General features: G+C 39.5%; 2 protein-coding genes across 2 annotated transcripts in view; one reads left to right on the forward strand and one right to left on the reverse strand.

The window, feature by feature from the left end:
* The window catches only part of SMARCAD1 (SWI/SNF-related, matrix-associated actin-dependent regulator of chromatin, subfamily a, containing DEAD/H box 1), a 142,999-nt gene that overhangs the window by 117,548 nt on the left and 7,625 nt on the right, over positions 1 to 17,826 (reverse strand). The window lies entirely within an intron of this gene.
* LOC102821378 (glutaredoxin-1-like) lies at positions 3,015 to 3,338 on the forward strand. The gene has a single exon (XM_006874699.1). The coding sequence runs from the start codon at positions 3,015 to 3,017 to the stop codon at positions 3,336 to 3,338; it is 324 nt and encodes a 107-aa protein (XP_006874761.1).

The raw sequence follows: 17,826 nt of genomic DNA on the forward strand, positions 1-17,826 counted from the left end.
AGAGCCATATTTATAAATAACATAAATCAACCTACATAACTATGATTTGTTCAGCAGGGCTCTATAACATGGACATTTTATTATTTCCTACAAAGCAATACTAGTGAAAAAAACTGAAAAGTAATTTCCACATTTTTTTGAAAAGAACAAGTTTATTCAATGTGTCCTGAGTGAAGAATTTATATTGGAACAAATCATAGCTACGTTAACTCCTGTAAAAATAAAGACACTTGCATATTCTGATAATTACGTAAACTGATATAGTCCAGGATAGAGTCCTTATGTGGTGCTACAGAATAAGCACTGGACCACAAGGTCAGTTTGAACCACAAGGTCAGAGGTTCAAACTCACCAGCTGCTCCTCAGAAACGCTCTACAGGGTCACTATGAGTCTGAACTGACTGGATGGCACTTAATATTATTAGTCCAAGAGTCCTGGTGCAGCACTGCAGGATAATGTACTGGACTGCCAGACTGGTAGTTCAAACACACCAGCCACTCCTCGGAAACCCTACAGAGAGTCACAGTGAATCCAAATTAACTCAATGGCATTTAACAACAACAATATAGTTCAAATCCTGTAAAATAAATATAAAATAACTAGATTGTTTGTGTTAACACAAGTCATACAGAAAACTAAAAATGTAGATCTTGTCTTAGTTATCTGGTGCTGCTGTAACAGAAATACTTCAAGTGGCTGGCTTTATTAAAAAGAAGTAATCCTCTCCAAACTTAGTCCAGAGTCTGAATTCAGGAGCCCATTTTAGGGAAAGGCTTTCTCTCTGGCCACTTTGGGGGAAATTCCTCGTCTTCTTTCAACATCTGGGAGTCCCTGGGTGATCTCTATAGGTGTTGCCATCAATCTTCTCTTAGATACAGTGGCACTGTGGGTTAATGTGCTGCTCCTCAGAAATCCTATACCGGGTTGCTATGGTTGAAACCAACTTGACAGCACTTAACAACAACAGCAGCAGCAGCACAGGAATTCCAGGTCCGAAGGAATCACTCTACTCCCAGTTCTTTTTCTTGGTGGTTCTGTGGTCCCCATCTCTCTGTCTCCTTCTCTCTCCTTTAGTTGTTGTTGTTGTTAAGTACCATGGAGTCGGTCCCGACTCATAGTGACCCTGCACAGGGCTTCTGAGGCTGCAAATCTTTACGGGAGCAGAACGCCTCGTCTTTCTCCCGCGGAACAGCTGGTAGTTTCGAACTGCCAACCTTGAGGTTAGCAGCCCAATTCGTAACCACTACGCTACCAGAGCTCCTTCTCTCTCCTTTTATCTCTTGTAAAATAAAAGGTGAGGCAGGCCATACCTCAGAGAAACTCCCCTTATAGGGGTCACAGGTGTGACCTGAGTAAGGGTAATAAATCTTACTCAAATAACATAACCAACTATTCTCTTTAACATAACCGAATTCTAAAGGTTAGATTTAAAACATCACAAAATGGGAAATAATTATATCACATCACCAAATGGAAGACAAAACACACAATACTGGGAATCATGGGCTAGTAAAGTCGACACATATTTTTGGTTGGACACAATTCAATTGATAACAGATCTTAACTGTATCCAAATTTTTATCTAAAGCTAATGAACTGCAAGGTCCGTGGTTCAAGCTCACCAGCTGCTCCTTGGAAACCCTATACAGGGTCGCTATGGGTCAGAACTGACCTGACAGCACTTAACAACAACACAACAATGCATATCACCAGATAAGCACTTTTGTAATACTGTAGGAGGAGTATGGGGAATGATCTGGATTGTCCAATTCCTAAAATGTCTTCACTCAAAATAAAGACTCATTGTTAAGTCCCTTCAAGTTAGTTCCAATTCATAGGATGCCGAAACTTTTAAATCTTGGCAGAAGCAGCACGTCTTTCTTCCATAGAGCGGCTGGCAAGCTTGAACCTCAGACTTAGTGGTTTGCAGTCAAGTAATTATTGTATAAGGAGTCCTGGTGTGGCGCTGTGAGCTAATGGGTCAGACTGCAAAGTCATCTGAACTGCAAGGTCAGTTGTTCAAGCTCACCAGCAGCTCCAGGGTCACTATGGTTTGGAATCGACTCGATGACACTTTTAACAACAACAACAATTACTGTATGAAGCCACTGTGCTCCCAGATAAAGGATAGTTTTTTTTTTTTTTAAAGTCATTTAAATCCCATTGGCTTAGACTTATATTAGTGAGGTTTATCAATTTAAAATTTATCCTTAATGTGCTTAAGCAACATTCAGAAAAAGAATAAAGACATACTCTCCACCATACAGTTACTTGAGCTTTCTGGAATAACTGAAAACTAAAACATGGAGTCGATACTGACCATGGAGTCGATACTGACTCATGGGACCCCATCTGTGTCAGAGTAGAATGGTGCTCCAAAGGCTTTTTCCAATGACTGATTTCTGCTTCTTTCTTACGTAGCAGTTCAGGGCTATAACAATCACCCAGGGATGACGATGTACCATTCAAGTACAAACAATAACAATGTGCACTGCACTGAACCAAGGAGCATTCCCACAGCCTGACTGGTGTAAACACAAAGAAAAACTGAAATCAATTTTTCCTACTGAAAATAAGGAAAGCGGTTTCAACACTCCAGTTACAGAATTTAGGTAACTTGTAAATGCAAGGTCTTTCCTGTCTCTCTGAAAATTATGTAAATCAAGAATGTTTCCTCCAGGGGTTAGGAACCATCTAATTTGAAATAAAAGCAGCAAAGAATATTGCAGCCCAACCTCTTAGAAGGTAAAATGGCTCCAACTTTAAGGAAATTATCACAACTTTAGGTATTCTGCCATAAAGCCATAAAGAAAACCAGCAATTTACTTTAAATATGAATCTTACAGGTTGCATCCATTTTACTAGAAAAGGGGTTGTTGCTCTTGGTGGCAGTGGTGAGATCCATGTGTGTAGTCATAATCTATGTTGTTTAAAAAAGTATTTACAGCTTTACATTCACTCCAGCAATACCTGCAACTGAAGAGTCCTCCTATGGAGACAGCAGCTTCTCAGCATGGCCCAACAGTTTGTAAACAGCAGACTCCACCCAGGGATGGTGTTTGTGTTCATCAAACCCACCTGCCCCTACTGCAGAGAGGCCCAAAAGATCCTCTGCCAATTGCCTTTCAAACAAGGGCTTTTGGAATTTGTCAATATCACAGCCTCCAATGACATATATGCTGTTCAAGATTATCTCCAGCAGCTCACAGAAGAAGCAAGAACCATAGCTCAGGTTTTCATGGGTAATGGTTACATAAATGGATGCAGTCATCTAATAATTATGCAAGAAAATGGGGAGCTGTTGAAGTGGCTAGCAGATATGGGAGCTCTACAATAATTACAGAGTGGACCCCAGATTGATGTCCCTTTGGGACATGGATGACCGTGCCAGTAACAACAGCACTTCCTGGTGGATGGATCTGATGCTGTTCTTTCCTAGCTACAATAACTGTTTACTTAGTTTTGAAACACACTAACCAAAATGAAGTGGTGGAGGAAGATTATTTGACAAAAACTACTTTTTTATTTTGGATCAATATTTAAAAATGGACTACCTTGTCCTCCAAAAAACAGGGCCAAAATGGTTAAAGTATGGTCTTGGGTTTCTCTAGGTTGACCTTTTGGGTTCCAAAAGACCAGATCAAGTTCTGCCTTAGGATTCACTCACCAACCAAAAGGAGTTCTTCATTTTTGGCGTGTTTTTCCTAATATCTGTTCTCTATGTGCCAGCATTTTTCTCTACCTCTAAAACCAGTATTTGTAATCTTGTTTATCCCTGGCCCTTCAAGATTAATCTATACTGGTCTTCTGTAACTTCTGAACAACTGAATTCATTTCTGATTTTATCCCTATGGCACTGGTTCCTCTATCTTCCAACTTGCCATCTCACCCCACCCCACCCTGAGAATTATACTCTGAACCAGTTCTGTCAATGTTGACAACTCACAAATCTCATAGGAAATGTTAGACAAGTCTGCAGGATCTAAAGACCCAATCTGAGAAATTGTATGGAAAGTAAGGCACCATAAGTCTTCACAGGGGATGCCTATTCCTATATATGATGGTCATCCAGGTAATTCTAAACAAGAGTATATTGTGATTTAAGTTATCAGTAAATTTTTTTAAATTATTAAAGATTTGTTGTTTTATCCTTTAAAAAATGTAGAAGGAGTCAATTTGAGAAATGATTCTTTATCTTTCTTGCCTTTTTTTAACATTCTTATAACTCAATTCCTTACTGTGAAGTTTAGTTTTCTATTCAAGAGTTAGAAGATTAATTTCCTTAATGTGGTCTCTAGTACAAATAGTGAATTTAATTTAAAATAAAGTAAGCATAAATGAAAAAAAAAAGCTATTTGCAGTGAAAAAGTCATTGGTCTTACAAAATTCTATCATAGTGCGACAATTTGATGAACTTGACTTATACTTATGGATGTAGTAGCTCAAAATACCAACTGAGAGGGAAGGAGTCTTCACATCAAGTATCAATCCTATCCCTTCTGTATACAGGGTTGACACGAACGGGCAACTTAAGACACTGGCTACCTAAAATCGGGGGGTGAAGGGCTGGTTATAAAGGCATGAAGTGACTGGCTTACATATTTTCAAGAGGGAATTTAGTTCAAGAGTGTGCAGGGGAGGGTAGAATCCCCACTGAATAGTTTTCATCTTGACTAGATGGGTTTGGTAAAAGGCGATGAGGATAAGATTCTTATGATTTGATAGTGAATAATTGTTATCATGACTAACTACAACAGTCACAACTGTAAAGGTAGACGTTTTGTAACAAAAAAGGGGAGTAGTTAATCTTACAGTCCTGGAACAGAAAACCCTAGAACCATCAAGGGATAAAAGGGCAAGTGGAATGTGGGACCGCAGCCAGAGAAGCAGCAACACCAGAGATGGAGGTAGAGATGAGGACATGGAGAGATAGAGCAGCTGAGGACTCTAGACTCACGGAAAGAGAAAGGCTGTGTGCTGGCAGCCAGGAGGCGGGGTTGCAGAATGTGCCCTTTGGTTATTTAAATGATTATGGTCCCTCAGTGTTTTTATGTACATCCCTCCCTCCCCTAACACCAAAAAACAAAAAACCAGAGGGAACGTTGTTGTTGCTAAGTGCCGTCGAGTCGGTTCCGACCCATAGAGACCCTATATAGGGTTTCCAATGAGCTGCTGGTGAGCTTGAACCACTGACCTTGCAGTTCAAACAGCTTTGAAGTCTGGCACATTAACCCATAGCGCCATATAACTGTTGATATATGGACAAGATTGTAATCATTGCAATGAAATGATGAGTGTAAAACAGATGTTCTCCCATGTAAGCTATCACTCAGTTCACAATAAAATTTTAAAAATAAATTAAATAGAATCTCCATTATCATTCTATCACCAAGGCCGTATTTTCCAACTGGCGCTGTGGATTGATGCACCAGACTGCAAAGCCATCTGAACTGCAAGGTTGGCGGTTCAAGCTCACCAGCTGCTCCCTGGACACCCTATACAGAGTCGCTATGGGTCCGAAGACACTCGACAGCACTTAACAACAGCAATCCTTACTCTGTTTCCAATGTTTGCAATCCAATCACCAGCAATTATCAATGCATCTTGATTGCATGTTTGATCAATTTCAGCCTGAAGAAGTTGATAGAATTCTTCAACTTCATCATCACTGGCTTTGTAAATAATAGTGTTAACTGTTTTTTCTTGTCGGCTCATGATATATTATCCTATCACAGACAGCGTTGCACTTCAAGATAGATATTGAAATGTTCTTTGTGATGATGACTGTGACACCATTCCTCTTCAATGTGTCATTTCAGGCATAGTAGACTATATGATTATCAGATTCAAAATGGCATATTTTGAACCAAACCGTTTCAGGTCATTAATGCCTAGGATATCAATCTTTATGCGTTCCATTCTTTTTCTTACAACTTCCAATTTTTCTAGATTGTTATTTTATACATTCCTTCCTACGACTATTAATGCATATTTACAGCTGTTTCTCCTCATTTTGAGATGTGTCCCATCAGCAAATGAAGGTCCTGAGAGCTTTACTTCATTTGTGTCATCATGGTCAATTCTACTTTGAGAAGACAGTTGTTTCCAGCTGTAATCTGAGTGCCTTCCAACCTGAGGGTCTCATCTTCTGGTGCTATATCTGACAACATTCTGGTGATACTTATACTGCTTCAATATTCAATGTTCTGGTGTCATCTGGCAGTGTTCCAATGCTATTCCTAAGGTTTTCAATAGCTAAACATTTTACTAGAAGTAGTCCACCTCTTCTTCCTAATCTTGGTTGGAAAGCTCTGCTGAAACTTGTCCAACATGGGGAATGCTGCTGGCGTTTAAAATACTGGTGGCATAGCTTGTAGCATCACAGCTACATGCAATCCACAGGACAAACTGACAGATGAGTGATGGCCATACAGAAATAGTCTAAATCAATTTGATAACCTAAAAATACAAGCAATTTCTCAAATTAGAATCAGAACCCAAACCCCTATACCTATCCTGAAGACAGAAGTCTCCCATTTTTTATATTCTAGTCACATGCTTCTATGTGGTTCAATTCTCTAACATGGAAATTGACTAGGCAAAAGTGTTAAATCTGTGAGAGGTACTTTTTAGTATCAGAATTTATATCTACAATAAAACTATGGGAGCATAGTGGCTATGCAGGATAAGCACTGGATTGCGAACCTCAAAGACCATGGTTTGAGTCCACCAGCAACTCTGTGGGAGAAACATGAGGTTTTCTACTCCAGCAAAGATTTAGTTTTGGACACCCTATGAGGGTCCCTATGAGTTGGAACAGACTTGACTGCACTTACCAACCATCTACTAATAGCCATGAAATGAGTAAACACTGAAAGAAATACAAGGCAAAAAGTCAATAAATGAAGGGCCTTGACTCTCTTCTGTAAGCTCTTAATAGAACAAAGAATTAAAAAATCCTTCAATAAGTTGTTGTTGCTATGTACTATATCAAGCTGGTGGTTTTGAGCCACCAACCTGGTGGTTACCAGTCCGGTCCTTATCCTTTGTTGTTGTTAAATGCCATCAAGTCGGTTCCAACTCATAGCAACCCTGCATAGGGTTTCTGAGGAGCGGCCAGTGAGTTTGACTTGGGAAGTGTAGTAAAGCACTCTGGTAGCGTAGTGGTTACGAATCTGGCTGCGAACCGCAAGGTCAGCAGTTTGAAACTACCAGCCGTTCCACGGGAAAAAGATGAGGCTTTCTGCTCCCATACTGCCTCGGAAACCCTGTACAGGGTCGCTATGAGTCAGAACCGACTCCATGGCACACAGCCACCAGCCACCATATTTATGTAGTAGCACAGAATACCAACTAAGAAGGAAGGAGTCTTCACATCAAGGATCAAGCCTGTCCTCTCAGTTCCTCTCAGTATACAGGGTTGATAAGGACAGGCAAACTAGACACTGGCTACCTAAAATGGGGTCAGGGGTAGGGGGCTATAAAGGTATGAAGTAGCTGGCTAACAAGTTTTCAAGAGGGAGTTTAGTTTCAGAGCGTGTGTGTGTGTGGGAGGTGGGGGTAGAATCCCCACTAAATCGTTTTCATCTTGTCTAGATGTGTTTTGTGAAAGAAGATGGGGACAGGATTCTTTTGATTCAATAGTGAGTAATTGTTATCATGGCTAATTGCGATTGTCACAACTGTAAAGGTAGAAGTTTTGTAACATAAAGGGGGGTGGGGTAGGGAGTAGTTAATCTTCCATTCCAGGAACATTCTAGGACCATCAAGAGAAGAGAATGATCAGAATGTGGGACTCTAATCAAAGAAGAAGGGACACTAGAGAAGGAGGCAGAGGTGATGGCATGGAGAGACAGAGCAGCTGAGGACTCTAGATTCACGGAAAGAGAAAGGCTTTGTGCTGCCAGCCAGGAGTTTGGCTTGTAGAATGTGCCCTTTGGTTGTTTAAATGATTATATATTCCTGAATGTCTTTGAGTTTTTGTGTACATCAAAGAAAAGAAAACGAGGGAATAGAAGCAAATACTGTTAAATGATTCAAGGAGGGAATTGTAATCATTGCAATGAAACAAAATACGATAATGTACAATATTGACGGATTCCAGAGCAAAATATTGGAACAATGCAGGAAACATCAAAAAAAAAAAAAAAAAAAAAGACAGAAGGATTTATTGTATATATATTGCTACAATATACATATATTTGTGTGTGTGTGTGTGTGTGTGTGTGTGTGTGTGTGTGTATGAGAGTCCCGGTGTGGTGCTGCAGGTTGGTTAATGCGCTGGATTGCAAGGTCAGTTTGAAAAGCAAAGTCTGTGTTTCAAGCTCACCAGCTGCTCGTCAGAAATCCTATACAGGGTGTTATGAGTTAGAACTGACTCGCCAGCACTTAACAACAATAAAAGCATACGTGTGTGTGTGTGTGTGTGTATTTATATACATGTCTATATATATAAATACAGACATAGATAGATAGATAGATAGATAGATAGATGAAAACAATACACATTGTAACAAAAAATATTGGCTAATGCCCATGTAGCATAGGATCAAAAATTAATGCTACTGGTAGCAAAGGCGATGGCATAGAGAGATAGAGCAGTTGAGGACTCTAGGGCCATGGACTGAGAAAGCCTGTGTGCCTGTGGGCAGGATGCTGGCTTGCAAAATGTGCCCTTTGGACATTTAAACGACTATGTATTTTCTGTGGGATATGTCTACATCAAAAAAAAAAAAAAGAGGGGGGGTGGAGAACAGAGGTAAATACTGTTAACTGATGGCATAACTGTAATTATTACAATGCAGAATATGACATGTCAAACGTAAAACTGATAATTTGCCTTATAAACTTCCACTCAATTCACAATAAACACTTTAAAAAAAAGAAAGAATTAATGGTACTGAAAGAAAAATTCAATCTATACTGAAGGGATTGAGGAAAAACAAAGCTCCTGGAACTGAGAGAACACCAAATGAAAATGTTTCAACAAATTGATGCAGCACTGCAAAAACTCACCTGTTTATGCCAAGAAATTTTTAAGACAGCTACCTGATCAACCAACTAAAAGAGATCCATTATTTGTGCCCATTTCAAAGAACAGTGACCCTAAAGAATCCAGAAATTACCGAACAGTATCACATATAAGTAAAATTTTGCTAAAGGTTAATTTTAAAATGCTACAATACATCAACAGGAAACTGAAATTTAAGCAAGATTCAGAAGAGGACATGGAATGAAGACTATTATGGCTAACCTCAGATGGATCTTAGCTGAAAGCAGAGAATACTAGAATGTTTACTTGTGTTTTACTGACTACACAAAGGCATTTGACTGTGTAAATCATAAAAAACTATGGTTAACATTGCAAAGAATAGGTAATCCAGTATACTTCACTGTGTTCATTGAGAAGCTGTACATAGACCAAGAGGCAGTCCTTCAAACTAAAGTAAGGGGATACTGTGTGGTTTAAAATCAGGAAAGAAATGCATCAGGGTTGCATCCTTTCACCGTACTTATTCAATCTGTATGTTGTTGTTAAGTACCGTGGAGTCGGTTCCAACTCATAGTGACCTTGCACAGGGTTTCCAAGGCTGTCAAAGAGATTACATCTTCGGTATAGATTACATCTCAACGTAAAGAAAACAAAAATCCTTACCACTGGACCAATAAACAACATTCTTATCCATGGAGAAAAGACAGAAGTTGTTAAGGACTTCATTCTGCTTGGATCAACTTATCAACACTCACGGAAGCAGCAGTCAAGAAATCAAACAACGTATTGCATTAAGCAAATCTGCTGCACAACACCTTTTTAAAGTGTTGAAGAGCAAAGATGTCAGCTTGAGGACTAAGGTGCACCTGACCCAAGCCATGGTATTTTCAATAACCTCATATGCATGCGAAAGCTGGACAGTGAATAAGGAAGACCGTAGAAGAATTGATGCTTTTGAGTTATGGTGTTGGAGAAGAATATTGAAAGTGCCACGGGTTGCCAAAAGAACCAATAGATCCGTTTTGGAAGAAGTGCAGCCAGAGTGCTCCCTGGAGACTAGGATGGCCAAACTTCATCTCTCCTACTTCGGATGTATTGTCAGGAGGGACCAGTCATTGAAGAAGGATATCATGTTTGGTAAGCTGGAGGGTCAGAGAAAAAGAGGAAGACCCCAACGAGATGGACCGGCCAAGTGGCAGCATCGATGGACTCAAGCGTGGCAACAGTAGTGACATTGGCCCAGGATCGGGCAATGTTTTGTTCTGCTGTGCATAAGGTCGCTATGGGTTGGTACCAACTCGATGGCACCTAACAAAAACAATAAATCTTTACGGGAGCAGAACGCCTCATCTCTCTCCCGCGGAACCGCTGGTAGTTTCGAACTGCTGACCTTGAGGTTGGCAGCCCGACTCATAACCACTACGCTACCAGAGCTCCTTATTCAATCTGTATGCTGAGTAAATAATCCAAGAAGCTAGACTATATGAAGAAGAACATGGCATCAGAACTGGAGGAAACCTCATTAACAACCAGGAGCCCTGGTAGCACAGTTGGGCTGCTAACCTCAAGGTCAGCAGTTTGAATTTACCAGTTACTCTGCAGGAGACAGATGAGGCTTTCTGCTCCCATAAACTCTATACAGGGTAGCTACGAGTCAGGACTGAGTCCACGGGGCACAACCACCACCTTTAATGATCTAATATACACAGATGACACAATCCCTGCTTGCTGAAAGTAAAGAGGACTTGAATCATTTGCTGGTAAAGATATACCAATCAACATCATGGTTAATGGAGAAAAGATTAAAATTGTCAAGGATTTCCTTTTACTAGGATACAGAACAAATGCTCATGGAAGCAGTAGTCAAGAAATCAAATTACAGATTGCACTGGGCAAATGTGCTGCAAAAGACCTCATTACAGTGTTAAAGAGTAAAGATGTCACCTTGAGGACTAAAGTGTGCCTAATGGAAGCCATGGAATTTAATCACCTCATGTGGGTTAATGTGCCAGACTGCGAAGTCATTTCACTGCAAGGTAGGTGGTTCAAGCTCACCAATTCCTCCTCGGAAACCCTACACAGGGTCGCTATGGATCGGAACTGACTTGAAGGCACTTAACAACAACAACATGGACTAACAGTACAAACAAATCTGTCTTTGAAGAAGTACAGCCAGAATGCTCCTTAAACACAAGGATGGTGAGAATTTAGGCATGTTAATCAGGAGGAACCAGTCCCTAGAAAAGGACATCATGCTTGGTGAAGCGAAAGGTCAGAGAAACGGAATAAGACCCCAAGACTGTGTTGCAACAATGAGATCAAACAGTTCGGGACTGAGTAATTTTTTGTTCTGCTGTACACAGGGTTCTATGCTTTGGAGCCAACTCAAAGGCACCAAACAACACTACCACCATTTACCAAATTGAAAATGCTTACCTCTCCTTGGTTTCCATGGCTTTATTTCCTATTACTATTCTAGTCATAGCTTTGAGATTTTTCAGCTTTCCTTTTCTTTGTCCATCATTTAAATGTTGATGTTGCTTAAAGTCCTAATTAGGACTTTTTTTTTCCAGTAACGACACACAATGAAACCCAAGTTGATTTGTCAGATTATGATCACTCACTGAGCTCCAAGCTCTAATGTTCTACTAAACTTTTCTACTGAAATATGATGTTGTTGTTGTTGTTGTTAAGTGCCATGGAGTCGGTTCCGACTCATAGCGACCCTGTACAGGGTTTCCGAGGCTGTAAATCTTTACGGGAGCAGAATGCCTCATCTTTCTCCCGCGGAACCGCTGGTAGTTTCAAACTGCTGACCTTGAGGTTCACAGCCCGATTCGTAACCACTACGCTAGAAATATGAAAGGTAATTCAAAATGTTTTCATCTAAAATCTATTTCCGTTCATACTGCCAATTACCCAGATGACCAAGTAGAAAACATTTAAGTTACCATTGTTGCTGCTGTTAGGTGCCGATGACTCATAGCAAATCTGTGTAACAATGCAATCATGCAATACTGCCCTGGTCTAATGCCATCGTTGTTTGAACCCATATTAAATTTTCCATAGTTGACTGATCAAAATTCCATCAATACATGTCTTCTAAAATTGCTTCTTCTTAATTTCTACTGCCATTACCTACATTCAGGCTTCAATTAATGTAAATAGCTTCATTAGTGGCCTTCTCATAGGATATGTAACAGATATCAGAAGATTCCATCTTCTTTGGAAAACGAATTGGGCTGCTAACCTCAGGGTCAGCAGTTTGAAACTACCACCTGTTCCGTGGGAGAAAGATGAGGGGTTCTGCTCCTGTAAAGATTTACAGCCTTGGAAACCCTGTACAGGGTCACTATGAGTCTGAACCGACTCCACGGCACATAACAACAACAACAACAAACAACCCAGAAGTTTACAATATTGCCATCTTGACAGTTTTGTCTGTTGTTGTCAAGTTGGTTCCAATCCTGTGGGGGGTTTCTGTAGAGCAGCTAATGGGTTTGAACCATCAACCTTGCAGTTAATAGTCCAGCACTCCTACAGTGCCACACCAGGACTGTAATTTTATCAGCAGGATCCTAAATCTTCTCTTCCGTAAGTTATTCCACCTAATAGATTCCACAAATACTTTCTTCTAGACAACATATACAAGGAAGGTTTCAAAAAGTTCATGGAAAATGTAATTAAAAGAATGGAATTTTTCCACACACTTTTTGAAGCCCCTCATATTTTCATCCTCTATCTACACAATAAGCAATGATTTTCGTTTAGAATCCACACCAAAGGTCACTTTCCTTACGCTACTGAGAAACAATGGGTAATAACGTATGAATCATAGGATTGTGATCCTATATTGTTTAATGTCTTCCCCCATTATGATTTATCATATTGTATTAGTTTTATAATACAATAACATGCCATTCCCTCTAGGTGTTCCTTGAGGATCATGCTTGCCTCATAATTCTTTTATGCCTCAAACAGTAGGGTATGCTTTGCTTACTCACCTATCATTAGTCAATTTCCCAAAAACTCACAGTGCTCACCAAAAAGAAGTAAATCAAAGACAAAAAAAAAAAAAAAAAAAAAGGGAAGCAACGTACAAATTAAAACTACTAATAACTTTCAACACTTTGAGAGCAAAGGAAACCTGGGAAGGAAAAAAAAATTTTTTTAAACACAAGTGTTGTTGTTAAAGTGCTGTCAAGTCAATTCCAACCCACAGTGACCCTGTATAGGGTTTCCAAGGAGCAGCTGGTGACCTTGAACTGCTGATCTTACCATTCAAACTGACTTTGCAGTCCAGCACATTAACTCACAGTGCCACACCAGGACTCCAAGTTAAGTGTACGCCCCTCAAATCCAAAATTTGGTGTGGATTTAGATCAGCATTAGAGAACCTGTCCTATACTAAAGAGCAAGTTTTAGCGCTGTGGGGTTTTCCTTCAACACATATTTACTGGGGGCCTACTATATGCCAATTGTGGTTCTGAATGCTAGCATGAATAGGTAAAAGAGAAGGAAAAAAAAAAGGGCTATAAAAGGTTAGACTGTCATAGAGACAAAGTTGCTACTTTCATGCATCTTATGTTCTAGTGAGAGACACAAAAACACAAATATGTAATGTCAAGCAGTGGCAAGAACTACAAAGAAAAAGAAAATGGGAGGATGCTGTTTGGGTGCAGTGGAGATGATTTCAACTCTTGGCAATCCCATTTAAGAGTGGCATTATAGGACAATTACTGGACTACAAACCACAATGTTAATGGTTCGAGCAAATCATCTGCTCAGCAGGAGAAAGATGGGGCTATTTGCTCCGGCAAAGATTTACAGCCACAGAAACTCTATACAGGGTTGCTATGAGTCAGAACCAACTCCTCAGCAATTAACAACAACAATCTTTACAGAAGTAGTTCTCCAGGTCTTTCTCAATCAGAGACACTACGTGGGTTCAAACTGCCAACCTTTTGCGTAGCAGCAGGGCCTTTAACCACACTGTACCAGCAGGGCTCCTTAAAATAGGAGGCCAGGAGTCTATTTCAGAAACCAAATTAAAGAAAGGTTTTTTAAAAGGTGAAATTTCACTAAGCCCAAATGAAATGGGCTGTATGCAAATAGCAGCATAAAGGGTCTCCAAGGCAGAAGAAATACCAAATGAGAAACAGTAGAGATAAGATGGTGCTTGGCATATTCCAGAAACAGTATGAAACACCTATCTAAAGTGCAACAATTGGGCTCTTCTCATTTGGAAGAAAAGCGAAGACACATGCAAACAATCAGTCTAATGGACCACGGGACCAACAGCCTCCATGACCCTAAGAGGGAAAGAACTAGATGGTGACCAACTAACACTAACTACCAACTACTCTGAAAAGAAATCACATTGAAAGGTTCTGGGCGGAGTGGCTGAAAAATGTGGAATAACACTCAAAATCATAAAAAACAAACCAGGCTTATCAATAGACCAGTGGAACCCCCAAGATTATGGCCCTTAGTCACCCTTCAGACCTGGAATGAGATCACCCCCTTGGCACAATTTTCAGCCAAATCACAGACACAAATCTGAAGGGGAACAATAATCCTAGTGAGGAATGCATACCTTTGAATAATAAATTATCTCAGATCAAAAGCTCAGCAATGTACCTAAGGACAAAGTTCAGAAAGGTTAAGAAAGAAGAAAGAATAGAAATGGGAAACAGAGGGAGCATGTGTAATAAGTGACATTATACCAATGACATGAAACGAAACACATATGAATTGAATGGAAAATCAAGGTACTCTGTAAAATTTCACACAATTCACAAGGTAAAAAAAAACCAAAAAAACACAGGATGACTATAGCATAGTACCTGAAGTTAAACAATGTCAACTCATATTAGGTAATAGGATCAGCTAAAGAATAAAAAAGTGATTATAGATCATTTTTACTACATACAACTGCTGTTTCAGATCCCACCACTCTACAGTCGTAAACAAATATGGCATTATACTACAATGCAGCATTAAAAGTTACCATATGACAATTTAATGGCATTAATACAGTCTCCATGTTGTATGAACATCAGCCTATGAGATTACAAATTTTATCATCACTCAGCAAAACCACCTCTCATCTGTCAGTTTGTTGTACTGGGGTTGCTTGTGTGTTGCTGTGTTGCTGGAAGCTATGCCATTGGTTTATTTAGTAGCAGCAAGCTAACCCATGATAGATTTCAGTGGAGCTTCCAGACTAAGACAAACCAGAATGAAGTAAAGGTAGACCACTTCTGAATGGTTGTTTTTGTTGTTGTTGTTAAGTGCCATCAAGTTGATTCTGACTCATAGAGACCCTGTATAGGGTTTCCAAAGAGCGGCTAGTAAGCTTGCACCACCAACCTTTCTGTTCAAGTCGACCTTGCTGTCCAGTGTATATCCTATAGGGCCACACCACTGTATAATCTATGCAGAGCATTGGAACACTATCAGACACAGTGTCAGAAGATGAGCTTCTCAGAATGTAAGGCACTCAAAGTATGACTGGGGAAGAGTTGTAGCTTCATAATAGACTTGACCCTAATGACTCAGAGACGGAGTTAAGGTTTTGATAACCTTCATTTGCTGATGGGGCACAACTCAAAATGAGAGGGGGAAAAAAAGGTGCATACATCATTAATAATAATCAAAATGTGGCATGTAAGAGATATGAATCTAGGAAAATTGGATGTTGACAAAAATAAAATGGAACACATAAAGATCAATTTCCTAGGCATTAGTGAGCTGAAATGGACTAGTATTGGCCATCCTGAATCAGAAAATCATATGGTACACTATGCAAGGAACAACAAATTGAAAAGGAATGCTATCGCATTCATCATCAAAAAGAACATCTGAAGACCTGTCTTAAAGGACAATGCTGTCTTTGATAGGATATATCCATAATGGAATGGCACTGTAGTCATCAGTGCAATGCTAAACACATAATTGGTTGTTCAAACCCACTAGCCACTCCTTGGAAACCGTACACAACAAGACCCCTATGAGTTGAAATTGATTCAATGGCACTTGACAACAGCAACAACATAAGAAAGACCAGTTGGCATCACTATTATTCAAATTTATACATCAATAACCACTAAAAGCAATGATGATGAAATTGAAAAATTCTACCTTCTTCAGTCTGAAATTGATCAGACATACAATCAAAATACATTCATAATTACTGGTGATTAGAATTCGGAAGAGGAGTTGGGATGACATCAAGAACATCATCCATGAAGAAAGCAAAAGGCCATTAGAAAGATACGAAAAAAAGAAAACACCAAAGTTTTTGTGGGTATCAGTAAGCCTCTGAAACTTGCTCTTGAGTGTAAAAAAGGTAACGCAAGTAGAAGAAATTATAACATTAAAGAGCAGAACAGAACATTTCAAAGGGCAGCACAAGAAGTCAAAGTCAAATATTGAAATTTTTTTTTAATAACATGCTTAGCATTTCTCAATGAAAGAACTGAAGAAAAAATCCAAGACTCATGTTGAAATTTTGAGGGAAATCTATGGGCAAAATATTGAACAATGCTGGAAACAGAAGAAATAGTCACTGTTTTTGGTACAGTGCTCAACCACTGAAAGAGGTACCATGTGATTAAGAACCGATGGTATTGTAGGAATAAACCCAAGCAGCAACGAAGGCATCAGTGAAAAACGACCCCAGGAATTGATGGTATACAACTTGAAATGTTTCAACAAACTGATGTAGTTTTGGAGGCTCTCACTTATTTAGGTCAAGAAATTTGGGAGACAGGTACCTGGCCAACCAATTGGAAGAGATACATATCTGTGTCCATTCCAAAGAAAAATAACTGAACAGAATGCAGAAATCATCAAACAGTATAATTAAAATTACATGCAAGTAAAATTTTGCTGAAAATAATTTTTAAATGAGGGAAGCAATACATCAACAGGGAGCTGCAAGACATTCAAGCTGGATTCAGAGAACGTGAAAACTAAAGATATTGCTGGTATCAGAGGGATCGTGGCTGAAAGCAGAGAATAACAGAAAGATGTTTACGTGTGCTTTATTGATGATGCAAAGTCAATGTGTATCATAACAAACCATAGATAACATTAAAAAGAATGGGTATTCCAGAATACTTCATTATGCTCATGAGGAACTTGTACACTGACCAAGCAAGTGTCAAGTCGTTTGAACAGAAAAAAGGGATACAGAATGGTTTAAAATCAGGAAAGGTGTACGTCAGGCTTGTATCCTTTTACCATGTTTATTCAATCTGTATGCTGAGCTAGTAATCCAAGAAACTGGATTAAATAAAGACCATGGCATTAGAATAGGAGGAAGTCATTAACAACCTACAATATGTAGATGACATATCCTAGTTTGCTGAAAATGAAGAGGACTTGAAATACTGATGAAGATCAAATACTACACAGCCTTCAGTATGGATTGCACTTCAATGCATACAAAGCAAAAAATCCTCACAAGTGGACCAATAAATAATATCATGACAAATGGAGAAAAGACTGAAACTGGCAAAGAGTTTAATTTGACTGGATGCACCATCAATGTTCATGGGAGCAACAGTCAAGAAACCTAATCTGCTGCACAAGACCTCCTTAAAGAATTCAAGTGCAAAGATGTCAGTTTGAGACCTGAGGTGCACCTGACTTAATCTGTGATTTTCATTCACTTTATATGTTTGCGAAAGTTGGACAATGATTAAGAAAGACCACCCCCGGCAAGAGTACCAGCGAGCCAGCCACAGCAGACAAGACTTTAAGAACTGTTTAATCCTTGGGGAACTGGATAAACCCCAGAGACATTCTGCTGTTTTGCTTGTCGGGC

The sequence above is a fragment of the Chrysochloris asiatica genome, unplaced genomic scaffold, assembly GCF_000296735.1.
Source record: "Chrysochloris asiatica unplaced genomic scaffold, ChrAsi1.0 scaffold00294, whole genome shotgun sequence".
NCBI lineage: Eukaryota > Metazoa > Chordata > Mammalia > Afrosoricida > Chrysochloridae > Chrysochloris > Chrysochloris asiatica.